This window comes from Gavia stellata, chromosome 13 (genome assembly GCF_030936135.1).
Source record: "Gavia stellata isolate bGavSte3 chromosome 13, bGavSte3.hap2, whole genome shotgun sequence".
Taxonomy (NCBI): domain Eukaryota; kingdom Metazoa; phylum Chordata; class Aves; order Gaviiformes; family Gaviidae; genus Gavia; species Gavia stellata.
The window spans coordinates 1,653,573-1,669,284 of record NC_082606.1 but is presented as its reverse complement, the minus strand read 5'-3'; the positions used below and the strand labels follow the sequence as shown (position 1 = coordinate 1,669,284).

Sequence of the window (15,712 nt, the reverse complement as noted above, 5' to 3'; positions counted from 1 at the left end):
TAGGGAAGTGGCCTGTGGTAGGGAAATGCTGCTGAATCTTTCCAGCCCTTGGTTCTCCTGCTTCCCAGTGCACAGCAACTTCTTTCTGCAATAAGCTTGAACATGCTGATTATCTGTAGTTGCTTAAAATCTGCTAGGCTAGAACTGCAGGCAATCTGTTGTGCGGTGTCTGGCAGATAGCTGAGGCCTCTGAGTACAAATCACTCTGAAGTCTTCAAGGCAAAACCCTATCTCGGAAGGATGAAAGAAAAGACCTGTTGCGCAGAAGGAAGCACGGTTGTTGTCGTGGACTCCTAGCCTTTCTTCTCGATAACAGCAGGAGGGACTTGTAAGCTGCTCCCCCAGGATGGGCTGTTTTCAGACTGTCCTCAGAAATGCTGTATAGGTGGTGGCAGGCACCATGAGAACACACAGACACCACCCCCCCCAGTGAGAATTGCTAATCAGTCTGGGGGTGGTTGTTGCTAATAAGCACAGCATAGCAATTGCTGGCCTTGCTTGAGTTGTTGGTTTGAGTGTTCAGCTGCAGAGCTTGAAGAAGACCCTAGAGGGGCAGAGGATTTGGGTGAGGGAGGTCCCCCAGGTCTCTGGCTGCTCTTCCTGGCTGTTTTAATTTGCTGCTAGGCTAACCTGTGCTGCCGCATGGTGCTGAGTGCCTGCTCCATAGCGCTCTCCGTTGTGCCCCTCTGCATGTCCAGGTCTCTCCCTGCTCTTTTACCTGCTGTGTCTTGGACAAGAGGCTTCAGAAGACAGTCACCTAGGTGTGCCCAGTAGCTGCATCAACTCAAACAGCAGTGTAACCCTCAACTCCTGCATATTCCTGCTTGGCTGCGTGAAAATCCTTTTCCTTGTGCTAGAGGAAGGTTTCGGAGGCTCATTGTGACAGGGAAGAGCTCAGTGTCTGGATCACTCTAGGTGGTTACATGCCACCACCAGACTATTCAAGAAGGGCTCTTTCTGCTTCCTAGTGAAGGGGGGGAGCTTCAGATCTGGGGGGGCCTGAGTGAGACTCACTTCATCGGAGTTAACCTGCAGCCTCACTCGGGTTTAAGCCTGAGTCTGCCTGGAAAACTCAGTAAAAGGTTCCTTCATACTGCTGATGATATGGCTGTTTGTGCTGGAGCAAGGAAGCTGGCCTCAGACCTGCACCTGATTTGGGCAAATGGGTAACCAAAGGCTTGCTGGCAGTGGGGATCCTGAATCCCCATGTGTCCTTTGTTGCCTTGAAGACAGGCTTTCCCGACAGCTGTGTGTTAAGCCCTGGTCCTTCTGGAGCAGCCTGCCTACTGTTCAGGGCTTAGTAGTGGAAGCACGAACATGGTGGTGGTGCTGTCTGTGGAGATTAATTATAACACTGTGAGGGAACAAAGCTGGGAGCTGGCTTGACTTGCAAGGTCTCCTGCATTCTGGTTGTACTTCAGGAGTACCTGAGACGGCCTTACTATAAGCTTGCCCCATGCCATCTTAGCTCCTGTAAGGCTTTTCTGAGGATGCACTTGGTGTGGATGCTTAATGAGCCCTTGTTTCTTGAGCGTGTTTCAGTGGGGGCTGCTTATGTTCTGTGGGCTGATTTCTCAACTGCTGGCTGGAGCTAGCCATGCTGTGGAGTGGAAAGCAGGGAGCACTTACTAGCTGCAGCCTGCTCATGTGGCAGCAGTATTTGATCCTTAACAGAATAAAATATGTATCAGGTAAGTAAAACAAGTACCAAAACTCCCAAGTTTGCAACTGGTTTCTAATGGAAGTTGCTCTTAATCCACCTCTTAAAGCTTCCATTTGAGCATCTTCTAAACAGATTTATTTTTATTTGCGCTGATGCAGTAAAATAGAAGATGCAAATAGATGAGTAACTAGAACAGGAACCTAACTGGCATCTCTGCTTGCATCCAACTAATACTGAAGTGGGTCAGGGCAACCTCCAGTCTTGTGCTGGAGATGGCTTGCAAGAGCAGGCATGCACCACCCAAAACCCTCTCCCCCTGAGTTCAGGAGCAACCCTGAGGGGCTGTTGCTGCTGCCTGTGTGCTCTCTAGAGGTAATGGTGGATGAGTGTGAGTGCAAGGAAGGCAGAGACTTCTCAAGCATCTGATCCTGTTCAAAGATGTTGGCAGTGTGATGATGAAAATGCTCCAGCAGTGGCAGATCTGCACCCTTCACGGACATGCTGACTGGTGCTCCGCTGCCTGGTCGTGCCGGTGTGCACAAATACATCGGGCTCGTGGGGCTTGCCTATAAGCTTTCTGACTCAAGTTGTAGTCTGGAGCATGTGGTTCTCGGCTAACTCCTGAAGAGAGCCTTAACAAGCATGTTCCCTTCTGAGGAGAGCACCAGAACTGCTGTTCGGTGGCTCTGAGCTGCCCCAGGCCGCTAGCAGCTTAATTTTTCTTTCCCCTTGCGACTGATATTGAAGGTAGGGGCAGGGTGGTTTAGGTGTGCACAAGCTGTGGCCTGGGCTAAGATTCATCCCCAAAATTGTGCCAGTCAAATGAGAGCTGGGGCGAGTAGGTTTTCCTCCAACCCTCGCGCTGCTACATGTCTAAGCAGTGGATGGGATACTTGCTTGCTGGGCAGAGCAGACATGAAAGGCTCTGCCACAGCTTCATCGACAGTAATACAGTAGCTCTCTAGAAGAGGTCTGAATACACTTCTGGCTTGGTGCCTTCATTATAAACTCCACAGTGCATGCAGGTCTGAGTGCTTCCACTTGGAGCTGGGTAAGGGAACTGCCTGAACTCCTGCACAACTTCTGCAGCTGCTCTCCCAGTGCGCTGGGGCTGCCTGTGGCAAAGGTTGGAATGATGCCTGCTCCTCCCCTTCCCCAGCTCTGGTGGGACAGGCCCAGAGTTTAGCATCTGCTCCCACCTTAGACGAGTTTGTGCCTGGTACTGCGTTGTGCCTGGGCGCAGCTTGCTGCTCTGATAACCGGGCTGTGTAGCATGGTGTTGCAGCATGACCTGTCATTGCAGTGACAGTAGGGGCAAAGCCACTGAGCCAGCAGAGAGTGTTTGACCTGTCTGTACAGCTGAAATCCCTCTAGCTGACTGCTTGTGCAGTGACTGCATGTGGGACTGCTGTAAGAGGGCATCTTAGGCCCTCTGCAGTGCTCTTGACTGGTTGTCTTTTTAGGGTGGTAGGGTAATTCAGGTTGGAAAGGACCTCTTGAAGTTATCTAGTCCAGCCTCCTGCTCAAAGCAGGATAGGAAAGCTGCTGAAGGGTGGGGAAAGTGGTGTAGTCTAAGGGGCTGTAGAAACTAATTCATGGGCTGCCATAGTGTTCCCGGAACAAGGCCTGTTTAAATGGGCGCCTCCCCTGAGCTGGCTCCAAAATGATCTTCCGAAAGGTGCCGTGGTCCTTGAGCTGTCACCGCGCAGACGCTGCGTAGTACCACTGCGGGGCTGAATAAACAGCCTCCCGGAGGGTGTGGGCAGGGGCACTGGGCAGGGCATCTCCAGCTGGTGCTGCATCTTCCATCTCGGCACCTTGTATCCACATCTCTGGGCTCGCTTGCCTTGTGCGTGGTCCCTTAGGCGCTGGTAAAACAGCTGAATCACAGGTGATGTCTGTGCTACTGCCAGCTCAGAGGCTGCTCTCAGACACAGCAGCAGCTGCCATCCATTTGAGATGGCCATGGAGAAATGCCTGGTTTCCCTCCTTGCCCCTCTGGCTTGTTTTCTCTCCAAGAGTGCAGAGGGAAGGTGAGGCAAACCCCTAAGGCTGTCATTCTGTACCTGAGGCGTGCAGACCTCTGGAAGGTAATGGGAACCTGCAGGCATCACTGGTGGTACTGGGTGTGCCAATCTAGCGATGAAATATGTGACTTTATGCCAGCTGAATGCCTTAGTGAGGCTTGTGTGCCATTTTTCAGATAAGATTGCATTTGGGACTAAGCTTTTGTTGTCTTTCCTTTACTGCAGCCTGCTGCCTTGCGTAAGGGGGTATGGCCGACAGCCTGCTCTCCCTCTAAAGAACATACCTTCTCCTAAAGGTGGTATCCTGATGGACTTGACAAATCAAAACTGCGATGCAGCTGAGTGGTGAAAATGAGTCAGTCTCATCCTTGTTAGCACATAAACTAACACATGCTGCAGAGCTTGCACCCTGGATGTTGCAGCAGATAATTGAGAGGAGTTTGGTACTTAAATATAGAAGTGTGTTGTTCCTGAGGCTTGCAAAGCTGAAGCTTGTTTTGCAGAATTTGACCTGAATATGTTGGCTTTTAAATCTCTCCCGGACTGATACATGTTAAAACCTGCTGTATTTCAATGTTCTGATCTTTTTAAAGACGAATGCAGTTGTGGCAGTCTGCTTAGTGAATGCAATTACCTGCGCGCTTCTAATCCTGAATCATGTTTTAGCTGTCTTTACTGATTTTTATATTTACCTTGGGCATCTGTTTTCCCTTCCCAGAAACACAGTAGTAAATTCTCTGTCTCAAGAAGCAGCTGGGTTTGTCAGCCAGGTCCTGCTCTTGGTGCAGGAGGAGGACCTGTGCGCTCAAATGTTAATGCAATAAGCTTCTCTGTGTTCCTAGTTCTGCCGCTGTTTCAATTTTTCAGGGCACGCTGGGGAAGTGACTTACCATGTTGGTGCCAGAACCAAGAATAGACCTCAGGTGTCCTGACTCTAATTCTGTGGTTCAGCTGTTGGATCATGCTGCCTTTTTTTATTCCCCTGCCCCCTTCTTAGCAAACCAGAAATAGCTGCCCGAATATCCTCAGTTCTTCTTTGCCCCAAATGAAGACTCCATCAGGGCAGAGGTTCCTCTTTTGTAGTTCAGAAACAAAAAGGGCTGTGCTGTAGTTCTGTTTAGGTGGTGGTTACTGCTGGTTTGATCACATCTGCAGTTCTGGGAGCTGCTTTTCTTGAGTGTTGGCAGTTGGTTTGAGATGACCGAGGCTTCTGTTATGTACAGCTCCGGAAAGGGTGTGTGCATCTGACTTCAGGTGGCTTTTCTCATAACAGCAGAGACTTCTTTCTCCATTGGAGTAATGGGAGTATAATCAAATCTGGGAGGATTTGAGCTGGGTAAGACCTCTGGAGGTACCCAATATGCTGCTTGATGAGCTCTAAATGTGTAAGGATGGAGATGCCCTCCACCTCTCTGGGCCCTGTCCCACAGCTGCTCTACGTAAGAGGAAGAAATTTTTGTGCCACTTCTCTTGCTGCAACTTTTCCCTGTTTCTTTGTGCACCTGTAAGAGCCTGGCTGTTCCCTGTAGCTCCCTGTTAAGGCATGAATAGAGGGTGGAATCCAACGTCTGCCTTCCCTGCACCAAGCAAAGCCCGTTCCCGTACTGTGTGCTGCAGCCCTACATCTGTCATCGCAGCTTCTGCTGGGCTTGGTTCAGTTGGTGTCCCCTGCTTTCCCCACGCTGTGGCTGCAGGCGTGCTGGCTCCTTGCAGGCAGTGCAGGGTCCCATGGCTGCAGCCATGATGTGCTAGAACTTCGCTTAAGATTAGTCCGGAGTATTGATCACCCCTTCCCCTCTGGTGATTGTGTCAGGTTTTAAGCAGCTTAGTGCTTGTGTGTGGTAGAGGGGGGAAAACTCACTCTGGCAGCCTGTCTGGCTGTGTTGCTGCCGTAACTAGAGAGACATTAACTGTAGCTGTAAGGGGTGGATAAAGTGCCTGTTTTCCTTTCAGACATGCAAATGTTTCTTTTGCCATGAAGTTGCTTAGTGTCTGTAGGAGGTGCTGCTTTTTTGGCTGACTAAAACATTCGGCCTGCTCCCACCCCACCAGGGTAGAGTCTGGCTGGGCGGTAAAAACTGCAGACGAGCTGTTTTTCTGGAACTGCAGCAGGCTATTGTTTGGGACATCAGCCTTTTTTCTTTACAAGCTTATTTGACGAATGACAAAAGAAACTGCACTGTGTTCGGTCTCCAGGGCCTCAGTCACGCTGCTTCCCTCCTCCGCCACCCTGCCCCAAATGTGCATACAGCTCTGCGGCCGCTGGGCATGGCAGGTGTCTCCGAGTGGAAGCAGAAGCATGGTGGCACTGAGACCCATCTCTTCTGCCCTGCTTCTCTTGGTAAGAGCTTTCCTATCGATCTCTTTGCCCCTGCCTCTGCAAGGAGATCAGGGCAGAAGGGTGGACTTTCAGTGTAAGTAGTAGTTGGGGGTTGAAGGGGAGGTCTTGACAGTCTGCCAGCCTTCCTGTGCTGAGTAATCTCCCAGCAGACAAACTTCTGGTATCTCAGGAGATTGAAATGTCTGTCTGTCTAACCTTGATGGTGGTGCCAGCCAGCAAAAGTGACCCTCTGAAGAGCTCAGCATCATAGACCTGCTCAGACAAGTCCTGGTCCCTTCTAAATAGCCTTTCTCAAGCCCTGTGGTGAGCTTTCAAAGGCTGAGATATGTATTCAGAGCATGACTTCAAAAAGTGCATGCACGTGCTCATCTAGCACTTGGTGCCACTGCCAAATGTGGTGTTGAACTGCCCGTGCATTAAGCATGCAGGTGCCAGATGTTGCATGCAATATAAGAATTGGGGGCCTGGCATGCTGCTCAGCTCAACAGGAGTTTCTTCTGTGCATGCACACGGTTACGTGTGCCTTCAGGCTTGTGAATAGGCCGAGTCGTGTGTGTTGCCCTATGGAAAATGTTTTCATCTATGGGGAAGCTTCCACTGATGTTCTTACAGTGTGGGGAAGGATCTTGAGCAGAAGGACCTGGACAGCTGTAAGGTGAGAGGTTTTTTGCTCTGGACAAGACTCAGTTTCCAGATAACTTTGCTCCTTGGTGCGTCATTTTTAGTCAAGAGCATCAGCACTGCTCTGCTGATGTGCTGTTGGCTTGTTCTGCTGGGTGGTCTCCTGCAGACCCAAGCTAAAGCAGAAGTACTTGTTCAGAGGACAGCTTAATAGTGGCAGAGCTTTTTGTCAACTCTAGCTGTCAAGAACAAATTCAGCAGATGCTCTGTGTGTAGTGCTCTTCTTATCTTAAGGTCTTATTCAAGGTATTAAAGCGTCATTTGTCATCAGCGTAGTGGTAAGGTGGTTTATTTACCCAGAGCCCTTCCCTGAGCTGCCAGCAGTGGTAAGCCCAGCTCCTTAGGGCTCATCTTTACATCCATCTCTTATAAAATGGGCTTGGTCAAAGCTACCAGGAAGGTCTAATTCTTAAATGGCTGTAAATTACAGTATGCAGGGAAGAAAGCCATATGCTTCAAGGTCTTGGGCAGGTGCTGAAAATCTTAAATTGCAAGTCTAACCAGCGCATGGAAGAAAAGCTGTGCTGAGGCTGGCTGGGTTGGGTGTTGAGCATCTTGCTGTTGGGGCACCTTTCCCAAGGTGCGTGCTGTGAATTTCAGCTTGTGCTGTTGGAGTGATCTGCTTGAGATTGAGCTATCACGTTAATGTGAGTTTACCCAGCAGTTGGTAAGCAGATTTAAAAGATGATTTGGGGTCTACAGGACAGAATGGGCCTGAAGAGTTGAAACTAGCCATCCTGTGAACCTACCGCTGTGGGCTTGGTGTAGCTGCATGCTTCTGCTGTGAAGTGTCTGGCTTGGGTGCGCTCCCCTCAGTATCTCTAGGGTCCCCAGGATGATGCAGGGATTAAGAGGACGTATTGCAGCAGCATTGTCCTGATAGCATTTACTAGGGAAAGCTCAGCTCAGGAGGAGTGGTTTGTAAAATGCTCGTTCTCTGGAGAGCGACCTGAGCGCCTGCGATCTGGAAGAGTGCCACACTGGTATCGAGACTGCTCCACAGAGCTCTTAAATCTGTCAGCGTTTGGCTGACATGCTCAAAGATGGAGCATGCTGGCTCCGAATCCAGTCATTAAAGCTGCAGCAGTGAGTCAAAAGTCAGAGCTGAGTTTCTATTAAAAGCTACCTTTTTTTGCTGTCCCCTGCAAAGGAGCATTGGCATGTGCCTCTCTTGCAGCTCCAAGCAGAGGCATGAAAAGTTCCAGAAGCTCTCTGCAAACTGCCATGCTCTGGACAGCAGGGCTGCTGTCTATGAGCAGATGGATGGGAATCGCATTGACCCTTTGCTTAATTCCCCCATAGATGTGAAAAATACTTAGTTGTTTGCGCTTATGTTTTTTTCCTTAGTCTGAGTAGTTACCTGATATTCGCTGCTTCACTTCGGGATCTTCAGGGATGCTCTTGACACCAGAAATTGCTGATGCATCTTGCCTGTGCATTGGAAATGCTTTTTTTCTCTTCTGCAAGCTGTCTGCCTGGGTGAGGAGATAAGGCCAACTTCCCTGGAAGAACTGTGGGTTTATTGAGTGGCCCCAATGACTTGAGGGCTTTTTTAGGTGGACAGCCTTGGTCAGGCTCTTGTGCCCCATCTCCCAGGAGAGGGTTCTGTGGGTTAGAGCAGGATGTCTTTGGGTTGGGGGGGTGAAAAATAAGATTTGGTCTCTTATGCTGATGTTTCCTAGGCTACCTGCAAAGGCTGGCTTCAGGGGACACAAGCTGATTGCTAAGCAAGTGTAAAGGAGGAAATGCCTGAGCATGGCTCATGGCTTTTCCTCCTGATGGTCCCTGTGAGTGGCTGTAGGTACCAAGTGAAGCTGAGTCAGGCCCACGGGGGTGATGTGGGGTCTCCCATGAGCTCAGTGTAGCCTGCAGAGTGTGTAACCGAGTGCTGCCTGTGCAGACCTGTCAAAGCTTCTGGAGTGGATGAAATTCATCTGCGTTAACAGCAGGATGTCCGCGCTTCCAGGACATGAGGTTAGGAGTGGGTCAGTTGTAGCCGGCAGGATTTTGCTTGGTGGTAGGTTCTGAAACTCAGATGCCCAGACAGTAGATCCCTTTAAAGGCCAGTAATCGTGCTACTTGAATGCACTCATACTGGCCTTACTGGTTTTCTAGCTGTGGTGAGAGCTAAGCCATCCTGGGAGCGAATGTGTAAGCAGTGGCTGTAGCAAGCCAGAGTGGTGGCTGAGATGAGGGTGAAATAAATGGGGCGGAGCAGTTAGACCCTGTAATGTGTTTGGGAGCTCCTGATGAGCCCCTGAACCCTTGCTGATGCATCCCAAATGGAGTTCTGGTCCTGCATATCTGATAACCAGGAGATGAGGTACAGGACAGCATTGCCTGGTAGTAATCTGCATGGCATTTGCTGCTCCAGGTTGCTAGCAACGCTGTGCCCACGGGGTCAGCACAGGGCTGCTCGCTGCCTGGTGCTAAAACCCACTGTGCTCGATGGCTGAGGAGGAGGGCGTCAGTGCTGGAGTGTTTGTCGGCAGTGAGACTTGGGCCGTGGGATCAGCTGCTGTGCTTTGACTCTTGTACTGTTTAGTGACTAATCAGATTTTTGAGCCTGTTTAACAAATTCAGCTGTCTCCCTTGAACAATACGCTGGCTGTATTTTTAAACATGTCACGTGGCTTCAGAGAAGTCGGCAAACCAGTGTAGTGCGGCTTGCCTGGGCTGGGAGATGCTCTGCCCTGCTCTGTGCTGTGACTAGGAGGGAGCAGTCTCCTCCCTGGCTCGAGCTGTCTGCGGCAGCTTTCCCTTGCTACCCACTGCAGCTAGCAGGGCTGCTGCTGCTCCTTGAGCTCTGCCCAGGGTAAGTACTGCTGGGCCAGTGAGGGTTTTCTGTGGCTGTGGGGTTGGGCGTAAGCACAGGTGCTGCTGTCAGGGAGAACCAAGCAGATATTTGAAGGGCAAGAGGTCCCTTTCCAAGTGTGGTCAGAGGTGAGTTCATAGTCCTGTACCATAGCTAAAATGGGTCTGCAGCTCTGGGGAAACTCATAGGGATAAGGCTCTACAAATGTGGGAAGATGCTGTGACTGTCACTGAGGGCTCCTGCAGACCAGCTCTGCCTCAGGTTGAGGTAGATACTCCAAGTAAAGGACCCACCTGTACTTGCCTGGGGTTTCTGTTGGTGTTGTGAGGTTTCTTCCTGTAGTGTGAGGCTAGAGATGCCAGCTCCCTTGCAGGTATGCCACTAGATGATGTGGCTTGGGACAGGTATATCCCAGCATCTCGCTTCAGGCACGTTTGGCAGCTTTTTCTGGTGCTGGCTCTGAGTTGATACTGGTGTCAGACCATAGTGCACTTGAGTGTGATGGCATTTTTTACTCACCTGGTTTGGGCAGTGTTTTGGATTATTAATTCTCTCCTGTACAAGAGCTACTGAAAATCTGGGTTAAAAACCTTGTGGTCCTAGCTGGTTGAGATCAGGTGGGGCTGGACGATAGCAAATGGATCCCAAACTTGCTTTGAAAACTGAAAGCTTCAGGGCAAGCTGCCTTGTTTTGCAGCCTCTGAATAATTAAAACCATTCCTGAATGCTTTGCTCTTTTCATTTGGTTTGGGGACACATTCAGCTTGCTGAGACTTGCTCCTTTTGAATAGAGCTGGCTGGTGTTGTGCCCCCATGGGATCCTGCGTGGCTGAGCCTGCCCTGTGTTCCCTCTCCTGGGTGGCAGCTGGCCCCACACCGCTGACCCACAGAGCAGGATGGGACTTTCATGACCCCTTGGTGGCCTGGTACTCTGCTTGGGGGGGGGGGGGGCAGCTCTGTTTGTAGGGAGGAATCTGCTCGCCTCGATTCTCCTCAGTGGGAGGAAAACCTGCTGCTGTGTGAGGGAAGCAGTCTGGTGCGTGCTTGTCTGTCGGCTCTCGGGCAAAGGCCTGACCAGACAGGCTTGTTGTGAATGCGTACCGGGGACGGTGCTTGCCGCTGACTGTGAAGCGTCTCCTTTGTCAGCAGGCCAGACTGGCACGTCGCTGGCTGCCCGTAGCCAGCTCCTGTTGGGGCTGACGTGTGCGGCATCCCACCTCCAAGCCTGCCGATGCCTGCTGATGGGCCAGGCTTGACTCCTCTCAGCCTGGCCATCGGTGCGTGCAGCAAACGCTGGCTATGGGCCCAGTCTGCCCCCCATTGCTAAAATTGTGTGGGGAGCTGCCCCCCCTGCATCCCGGCTTGCTCCAGCACAAGCAGCAAGAAATGCCAGCGTAATGGCATGGACTGAGTGGAGGGGCCTGTCTGGAGCACCTGTATGAGGTGCATAACCAGGATGTGGGGTCTCCAATTCTGCTCCCAGATGAAGTGGGATCTCCTGGCTGATCTCAAGCTTGGGAGAGTAACCCACCCTTGGTGTTTGGCCACACCAGGCTGCTGCTGTTGGCTCCAGCTGTGCAGCACTGTGCTGCAATTGATGGCAAAGAGCATGCAGCCCTTCCAGAACTGTGCAGAGAGTTGGTACTTGCCAGACATGCCACGTCCTCGACAAGATGTTTGTGGGCTGACAGGAGCCCAGTACCCTCCTGGCGCTCTGCCGTGACAGCCAGGAGGGGAGGAGGTGTGTCATGCTGCAGCACTGACAGGCTTTCTCTGTTGCAGTTCTCAGCATGCTGAGTAACCCTCTCGGGAACGTCCTGGGGAAGCCCCCGCTGGGTTTCCTGCCTCTAGACCCCATTGGTTCGGACCTGTCAGAAAAGTTTTCCACGCCGACGCTGAGGAACTCCCGCCTGGACTCCCGCTCCCTCCTGGACTCCCGCTCCAGCAGCCCCTCGGACTCAGACACCAGTGGGTTCAGCTCTGGCTCCGACCACCTCTCAGACTTGATTGTAAGTTTGAGTCTTGCACCCATTCTGTGGTTCCTGGTGTCTTGCTCTGTTGCTGGGGAGCACAGGAGAGCTGTCCGGGGCTTCAAGCTGCAGCCCTGCCTGCTCAGGAAGGGAAGGGAGTGCTGGAGGGAGATGTCATGCCCACAGTGACACAGTGAGGCTCTGCAGCTTGGGGTTTGGAAGAAGGGCTGTTTATGCAGTCCTCCTTTGGCACAAACTAGCACTATCCTTACATTTTTTTCCTTCTAAATAATGTTTTGGTCTTTTGGCTTTGTGCCTGCAGCCCTAATGGGTTAAAGTAGCTCCCAGAGGGGTCTGAGTGCTTGAGCTGGTGTGTGGCAGGAGGGTGTCTGTGCCCTGATCCCAGCAGGGAGATGGTTGGTCAGCACAGCTGCCTCCAGACTCCAGCCTGGGCTTCTCAAAGCTCCTGTCCCTGCCTTTCATTGCCCTTCCTGTTTGCTGACTGCACTTCTCAGTCTCAGGGCTGTTTCTTCTAGAGCAAACTGGGTCTAGCCTGCTCCTGTTCCCTAAAGCATAGCTAAATTTGGAAGCCAGCGAGCGAGGCAAGTGCCTGTCTTGCTGACCCAGTCTGTGCTGCTGGGTCTGCGTTGCAGTGTGAGTGGCAGCTCTGGGTGCCAGCAGGACAGCCTGGCTCCAGGCAGCTCTGTGGGTGCTGCTGCATGGCTCGTCCTCAGGACCTGAGGCTAAAGCCAGGACTGAGCTGCTCCTGGCTCTGCTGTGGTGCAGCTGTGGCCTTGACCCCTGTGTTGAGGCGGGTGTGAAGGACACAGCTGGCTGGCTTGATGTGGAGTTGATTCTCCTATGATCCACCCTGGAGAATTGGGATCTCAAGCAGGGGTGCTGTAAGCAGGTGCAGCACCCTGGGCCCTGAGGATGGCAGGCCGCATGGGCTTGTTTGTGAAGGTCAGGTCTTCCCCAGCACAGCCTTGGTGTGGGTGGCTGTGATGCAGCAGGGCATGGCTAGATCAGCAGAGCGGCTGGCACTCTTAAGCTGCACAGTGTCTCGCATCCCTGCTGTTTTATAACTCCGTGCTTTTACTCTTTCTGCCCTGGGAGAGGCATGTTAAACCTGCAAGCAGTCGGGTCTGCAGCCAGCTGAGCCCACACCCTGGTCAGGCAGGCCTGGGAGCTAGTCTGCAGAGGGCAAGAGCCAGTTGGCTGCCTGCAGAGCTCGTGGGTGCTGCTGGCAAGCCCTGCCTGCTGCAGGCAGGGCCTGAAGCAAAACAGAGGCTCCTCATGGGGTGGTTGGTGCTCCCTGGGGGTGGCAGCTGTCCTTGAGGCTGTGGTGGGGGGTAGTTGCTGGCTTTGTGGTCTGCAAGGTGCCTCCTGCTTAATGATCCCTGCTGATGATAATTTGGCATGGGTTCAGTGGGAAATGGCTGCAGGGGCAGGCCTTGCCCAGGGAAACTGTGGTCCCATCAGGCTACTGGGACAGGTGAGATGGCTGCTTTCCTGCCTCAGCCAGCCCTCAGAGGGTCTCGGGAGAACAGGAGGTCACTGAGAGCCCCTTCTCCTGTCATGGGTGAAGGCAGGGCCCCAGCATGATGCATAGCCTCCAGTTATTATGTGCTCTTAACTCAGAAGCTGGGTTTTAATGTGGACTTTCTCTCGCAGTCAAGCCTTCGCATCTCTCCCCCTCTGCCCTTCCTGCCCCTCAGTGGGGTGTCAAGAGACCCCCTAAAGATGGGAGTGGGGTCCCGGCTGGATCAAGATCAAGCTGCCCTGGCTGCAGTAACTTCCTCCCCAGCCAGTGCATCGAAAAGATGGCCTGGAGCATCTGCGTGGCCTTCCTGGGATCTCCTGGACTCTCCAGAAGACCCCTTTAGTATCGAAAGAGAAGCCAGGCTTCATAGGCAAGCAGCAGGTAAGTTGGATGGTGGGGCTCAGCAGGCTTCAGTGCATGGTGATGGCCCTGTGCTTCTGGGAGGGCACACAGGAGGCTTCCCCGCAGATAATGCGGCTGGACATGAGTTTGCAGCAGATGAGACCTTTCTCCATGCAGAAGCCTGACTCTGGGTCTGCCTGCTGGCAGAAAAACAGGCAGGCTGTCTGGGCAGCTGCCTGTCGCTGCTGCAGCTCTGCTGAACCTGTAGTTGTGGAATATGGGGATTTGCTTGGAGACCGATGGGAAGTAAATGGTCCTGTACTAAGTGTTGCTTGTGCTTGTCCAAGCTGTGAATGAAGCAACCTGCACCTGGAGTGGGCAGCTGCCTCCCCGAAACTACAAGAACCCTGTCTACTCCTGCAAAGTGTTCCTAGGAGGAGTCCCCTGGGACATTACGGAAGGTGAGCAGCCCCTGGCCCCCCGCTGAGGCCTTGGGTTTTGACATCAGGAGGGTGTAGGACAGAGCTTTTTTGGGGGACGCTGACTTCTCTCCTTCTGTCTGTAGCTGGACTGATCAACACCTTCCGTGTTTTTGGCTCACTGAGTGTGGAGTGGCCTGGTAAGGATGGCAAACACCCACGCTGCCCTCCCAAAGGTAATATGCCTAAAGGTAATAGCGACACGGTAGGGTTACTTTTTTCCCATGCTATGTTACAGCACGGATGCTGGGATGGTACAGCTGCATGCTGGTGACTGGATGGTACAGAGCACCCTAGGGTAAATGTCCCGCTCTCACTTGGGTCAGCACCAGGGTTGCAGAGCACTGGCACCTCAAACCTGGCGTCCCCACCTGTCCCTAGCAGGGCTGGGCAGAAGTGGGGGGTGGGGGGAAACCCTTTCTGGTGCTTCTGGAGCCCCACGTGGGGCTGTCTTGCTCTGGGCGGGGTGATAGCAGCTAGTCCCCACTGCCAGTGCCAGCACCCAAAGCATGCGCACCCTTGGCATAAAGCGCATGCGGTGAATCTAAATGTGTGTCCGCAGCAAGCTGGCAGGCTGTGGGGACTGGTGAGCCGAGCAGCGCCTTGGGCGTAATCCTGTCTGAAGTAGCTGGGCTGATGTGTTGTGTAAGCAGTAGCGAGTTACGGGGTAAGGAGTGACTAGTTTGTAGGCTCGGTGGTGTCTAATGGCCTCGTTCAGTCACCAGAGAAATGCGAGGTACAGAGGGCTGGCACTGATGGAAGTGATTTTAAAGCCCTGAACTTACATTTCTGGGCCGATACATCCTAAATGTGAAGCACAGCCTGTTTTCCTGCAGACCACGCTGTGGCCAGGTTGGTGGTGCCCACTTGTCATGTCTAGATGTGGCTTTGTGTGTGGGACAGTGGCCCAGATGGCACTGGATGTGGGCAACCAGCCCCCTTGTGCCATGCTGACTTCAGGCTCTTTCCCAGTGTGGCCAGATTCTGTGGATCTTGTGTGTAGAGTCTGCTGGGGCAGGTGCCGCAAATTGCTGCCCTCTCCTAGAAGGGCTTGGGGACAGCAAGGGAGATGCAGTGCAGATACTTTGGGTGGCATCCAAGAGTGATTTTTAAGGGTGTCTGCAAACTGGGATGATCTGTTTCTCCTCCGCTGCGGTTCTAACTGTTTCTTTCCCTTCACCTCTAAAGGATATGTTTACCTGGTGTTTGAGTCGGAGAAATCTGTGCGTGCTTTGCTCCAGGCATGCTCCCAGGACCTGCTGAGCCCTGATGGGCTCAGCGAATACTACTTCAAGATGTCCAGCCGCAGGATGCGCTGCAAAGAGGTGAGCAGACCCACGAGAGTAGCTCTAAAGGTGACAGCAGGGGATGCTGATGAGATCCTTGGAGACACAGGGGTACACAGTGTTACTCTGCTCCAGGAAAGCAGGGCTGAAGCAGAGCAGCTGGAGTCAAACTGGCTCTTGGCCATCTTTGTGTTCCTGTGGTAGGGCTGGATGCAGGCAAGGAGGGAAGGGTCAGGTCTGTGTTTACATCCTTCACAACAGCTTGTGTCAGGAATTGTGACCTGGAGCTCCTGGATCTGTGGGAGACCCTGACTTCATGAAGCTGAGCAGCTTCGGTTACCTGGAAGGGAGCACAGGAACAGAGAAGATCTTACTGTTTTGTGCTTCTTTCAGCACACCTTTGCTTGCGGAGACAGACTTTGATCCCTTTGGTGCTTTATTAGACCTCATCTGCTTGCGGAACAAATGGCTTTCACGCTCACCGCAGGCAGATATTTTGGATCCACAGCTGTAACTGCAGCTGCTCCCCAGTGCAGCCTTGGCTGCTGACCTGTGCTCTGGAGGT

General features: G+C 52.5%; 1 protein-coding gene across 4 annotated transcripts in view; it reads left to right on the top strand.

The window, feature by feature from the left end:
- CPEB1 (cytoplasmic polyadenylation element binding protein 1) overlaps window positions 1–15,712 on the top strand; it is a 41,395-nt gene that overhangs the window by 20,697 nt on the left and 4,986 nt on the right. The window contains exons 4-9 of one of the 4 annotated variants that reach the window (XM_059823878.1): window positions 8,881–8,892; window positions 11,310–11,536; window positions 13,172–13,421; window positions 13,730–13,843; window positions 13,948–14,037; window positions 15,050–15,186. In XM_059823878.1, coding sequence (XP_059679861.1) covers window positions 8,881–8,892; window positions 11,310–11,536; window positions 13,172–13,421; window positions 13,730–13,843; window positions 13,948–14,037; window positions 15,050–15,186 — 830 coding nt within the window. Of the gene's footprint in view, window positions 1–8,880; window positions 8,893–11,309; window positions 11,537–13,171; window positions 13,422–13,729; window positions 13,844–13,947; window positions 14,053–15,049; window positions 15,187–15,712 lie in introns of all 4 variants that reach the window. The other 3 variants (XM_059823877.1, XM_059823876.1, XM_059823879.1) reach the window with 3 other exon arrangements.